The sequence below is a fragment of the Sinocyclocheilus grahami genome, unplaced genomic scaffold, assembly GCF_001515645.1.
Source record: "Sinocyclocheilus grahami isolate Dianchi unplaced genomic scaffold, SAMN03320097.WGS_v1.1 scaffold5015.1, whole genome shotgun sequence".
In the NCBI taxonomy this organism is placed as follows: domain Eukaryota; kingdom Metazoa; phylum Chordata; class Actinopteri; order Cypriniformes; family Cyprinidae; genus Sinocyclocheilus; species Sinocyclocheilus grahami.
The window spans coordinates 1-4,260 of record NW_015509822.1 but is presented as its reverse complement, the minus strand read 5'-3'; the positions used below and the strand labels follow the sequence as shown (position 1 = coordinate 4,260).

Here is a 4,260-nt window from a genome sequence, read left to right as displayed (position 1 = left end):
TATTCAAGCTTTCTATAGAGATGTTTCTAATGTCTGTGAGGCAAGTCTATACGCTGAATTTCAGTTCATTTTTGGGACCCGCTCCAGTTCAGGGAGACCGAGACGGCAGAAAGCACATTGTGTTTGTTTTCTTTTCTTTTTCGAAACACACCGTTTGTTGATAATTGACTAACCGACTAATACAATTTTTGTCAACTCTTCTCCTCGACTAATGTTTAGTTGACTATTAGGGGGCAGCTACATAAAATATACCGAGTGTAAAATATTGACAAATGTATTTGCAAAATATTACTTCTCAACATAGGCCTATCTAAATTTTTCCCTTATTGCCTTCATGATCTGTAACCTCAAACCTCAGGAAAACTAAAGAGTTTGTCTTGTTTGAGTAATTAAATAATTATCACACATGCTTATTCTGAACATAATGATCATTTAATTTTTTTTATTTTAAGAATTAAAACAATAAAAATACATTTTTGTAGTAATGATTTATAACTTTTTTACAGCATGATGGGCTGTATAAATTGTTTTAATTCATAAAATGTCACATCAGAATGTCACAGCAAAAAAAAAAATCACACACCAAATATGCACAGATACAGAGAAAGTACAAGCTCTACATTCAGTACAGTGTGTCTCAGTGTAGAATGTGAAGAGCTGCTGGATTCAGTGCAGCAGGATGAAGGAGAGCAGAGAACAGCAGAGGAACAGGAAGCTCTGAGTGACGCTCTCAGCACTGTTACACAGGTTCCCCTCACAGCATGAGGCACTCTGAACATCTCTAACCGAAGTTTCAGCATCACAGATAGATTTAGAGAGACAGCCTTTTACAACTGTTGACTGGCCACCGATAGTGCCTGATGAAAAGAAAGAAAAGAGAGGTTGGTCTAAGTTGGAAACTGGTAAATGTGATCTGTATGTGATCTCAAACATCAGAGAGATACAAATAATGACTTTTTTTCTTTTCCAGATTCTCACCTGTTGCCTTAAAGCAGCGGTCTTCACTTCCTGAACAGCTCAATATGTTTGAGCAGCTCTTCTCATCACAAGAGTAACAAGTCTTTCCATTGGGGGCGCTAGTGCTGGGATCTACAGGAGGAAACATGCATTGTTTTATCTTCTGTGCAAAATATAGCATGTAATGAAATAATAACACTCTGTTAGCTGTTCCAATCAATCAATTCACAACTGGCAAGCTGCACTCTATATGGTATAATTTGTATTTTCTGATCTCCTTTGGAAGTAAAATGAGTGTTGATCTTAAAGATAATTTTTTTTGCATATGGTCAGTAAAGCATGATACCTGGAGCGTCTTGGACGTTACACCGGTCTGTGTTACAGCACGCTAAAGATGTCTTTGCAGTGCCGAGGTTCATGGACCCACTTACACAGTCAACAGCACAGTCTTTAGCCTTCACTTTAGCATTAATGCCACCTAAAACATGAATGATTCAGGAAAGACCAGTTCAACACATTATTTTGAAAGAAAATATATTTATAAACATTAAAATGTAGCATTTTCTCATTTGATTCAATCAATTTGAATACTAATTGTATTAAAAAAACTGAGAGAAACAGAAATATAAATAGAATATTCTGTGATTACAATCACAATTTCTGTGAGGAAATCAGCAGTTCTGTGAGAAGTTACATCTCCAGTGAAGCAGCACCAGTAAAAACACCAGCATCTTTATCAGTTATCAGAGAATTTCAATCCATCATTTTGGACTTACCAACTTTTACCTCTGTTGTTGTACTCATACACTTGGAAAATCCACTGGGACATGTTTTTTCATTTTGATTTGCACAAGAACCCGTCAGATTGAACCTGCACTCATAACAGCTGAGAGAGTGTCCTTTAGTAAGATTACAGAGAGAGAGAGACAATGAGAGAGAAACTCTATCTGTATTTGCACTCAATAACATTATAAACACTATTTGTCTTAGTACCTGCAGTGAAAAGGATGAACAGAAGAAAAACTGAGATTTGCAGATCCATATTTGATCAGGAGGTGAATGAAATGACGTGCCTGTTTCAGTGCTCATTTTATAGCTTTTCGAAGGGGAGGGTCTTTATGAGAAAATGAAAGGTTAAAGTAGACATTACTAGAAAATGAAACTTTATCTTAAATCATTTACTTGCCAGTTAATTATAAAGGGAGGTTTAAGGATTAATCTCACCAAATTTTAAAGTGAGTTTGTCCATAAACTGAAAGCCATAGGTTCAATCCATGTTTTTATGTCTGTTCTTCTGTCACATTTGGGGAGTATTTGCTACACAGTTTTATTAAATGAAAACAAAACCCACACTGGAACACAGGAGTGCAGCAAGCCAAACCTTATAACAAGAAGAACTGACAAAGAACTGAACCAAACACAGCAACATAAATACTAACTGAGGGACGAAACAAGCAACAGGTGAGATTAAACAAAGAATCAATGAGTAACTATAGAAACCGGTATTAAACACGGATAAGAAGAAATACAGATGATACTGTATATGGCAATTTCTTTTTCTAAATGAATTATTTTCAGCCCTGTTGCACCCTGTATGTAAGTCAATCATGCTGCAGTCAAACCAATTAAAAAACTTACATTAACAAGCTTATCTATTCATTTTAGATGAAAAAGCTTCCAGACTCAAGGAAACGTTCCGTATCACGTTTAAACTCATATTTTCCATGTTCGTTAAAACTTTTGCAATGCAAATATGGACATGTAAATGTGTATTGTTAGGGAGAAAATTCATGATGTTTCTTGTAAGTCTCTACAAAGAGCATTTAAATATTGTAGATCTAATCATTTTTCAACATTTACAGCATGTTATCTTCTGTGCATCTGTGCATGCAAAAGACAAACATACAAGTTTTATGGTCTATTGTGCAAATGTCAGTTGGAATGTATGTTTTTGAAGTATGCACATTTATGCATTAAATTACAGATACAAAATAACCTTTATGTGTTTGTGAATTGTATTGTATAAGCATACAATATAACATATTGTGGATTTATAATGCATACATTTGTAGGAGCTCTTAGTATTTGTGGATTGGATTCATGCTGTGTGAGAGGATGCACACAGTGGCATGAGTGGTCTTCTGAAATATTATAAATGAATGTTTACATATTTGTTTATATTAAAACAGCCCAGGTTTTCACTGTGGAAGAACTTGGAAAAACAAAGTGCCTGTTTGTACTACTATCCTTTTATGTTCATTACTGACTCGTTTCATGAAGCAGTTTAAACCATTATTTAAGCAAATTAAGCACCATTTAAGCAAACAGTTTAAACTAGAAAAGATGTACAGTGTTCTCACTGACCCAATTAATTTTTTTTTTAAATATAAACCAATTTGGCTGGATTCAGCATACTCAGATAAATAAATGAATAAACAAACAATGCAAAATAATAGCCTTGTGAAAAATTAGAATATCCATGTTAAATTGTTTTGAAACATTCCACAATAAGCAGGTGAACTGAACAGTCCAGATCATGTCTCCTATTGAAAATGTATGGCACGTCATGAAGAAGAGAATAAGACGACCACAGACTGCTGAGCAGGTCAAATCTTGCATCAAGTGAGATTTGTTCACATTTACAAAACACAAAACAGAGTTGGTCAGGAGAGCTTTTCTTTGAACATTTGTCTGTTAAATAAAGCGAGTTAACAAATCACAAATTCTAGATTAGCAAAAAAACTGTTTCCCCCAACTTTTCCTGGAAATTATGTTGTAGCTATAAAAAAAATCGTTGTTTCTTGATGACATTTCTGAAACAAAATATGAACAAACTATTCCAGCGCAAAACGTAATAGGCTTTTTGCACTGTTGGTTATTAATATGTTTATTAATTTAATAAATTTAGGCCTAATGAAAATAAAACATTACTGTGTATTGTTTTCTGCTACAAAAAGCCCAACTATGAAACACTATTGGTTTGCATTCAAAACTGAAACTTACATCAACAGCTGTAAGCAATAAACATCCACCATATTTTGCTAAGCAAAAGTATATGTTCTGTGAATGTGCGAAACTTCCGGTTCATTTGCCTAAATAACTAGAAGAATAACAAAATGCAGTAAACAGTAAAACTATATGAGCTAAAACGAAACAAAACGGTGTTTATGATTATTATAATCAAATAATATGACAACAAATACCAGTTTGCAATATCAACCAACAGACTTCTTATTTAACACAGGTAAAATAACTGGGCACGAATGACACCGGAAGCCTCGCACATTCAAGTTACAAATGACC

The 4,260-nt window shown here is 34.3% G+C and overlaps 1 protein-coding gene across 1 annotated transcript; it reads right to left on the bottom strand.

Annotated features, from left to right (window-relative positions):
- Positions 1-495: 495 nt before the first annotated feature.
- LOC107577067 (urokinase plasminogen activator surface receptor-like) lies at positions 496-2,045 on the bottom strand. The gene is made up of 5 exons (XM_016263181.1): positions 1,951-2,045; positions 1,734-1,856; positions 1,304-1,435; positions 979-1,089; positions 496-857 (listed from the first exon to the last, which is right to left on the bottom strand). The coding sequence occupies exons 1-5, from the start codon at positions 1,997-1,999 to the stop codon at positions 667-669; spliced, it is 606 nt and encodes a 201-aa protein (XP_016118667.1). The 5' UTR covers positions 2,000-2,045; the 3' UTR covers positions 496-666.
- Positions 2,046-4,260: the final 2,215 nt, after the last annotated feature.

What these genes read in the sequence shown, in the direction of transcription:
- LOC107577067 (XM_016263181.1), bottom strand. Translation starts at nt 1,999, where the DNA reads ATGGATCTGCAAATCTCAGTTTTTCTTCTGTTCATCCTTTTCACTGCA. An exon ending in AACAACAGAGGTAAAAGTTG is followed by an intron (nt 1,436 to 1,733) that starts GTAAGTCCAAAA and finishes TTCATGTTTTAG; the next exon opens with GTGGCATTAATGCTAAAGTG. An exon ending in TAACGTCCAAGACGCTCCAG is followed by an intron (nt 1,090 to 1,303) that starts GTATCATGCTTT and finishes TTCCTCCTGTAG; the next exon opens with ATCCCAGCACTAGCGCCCCC.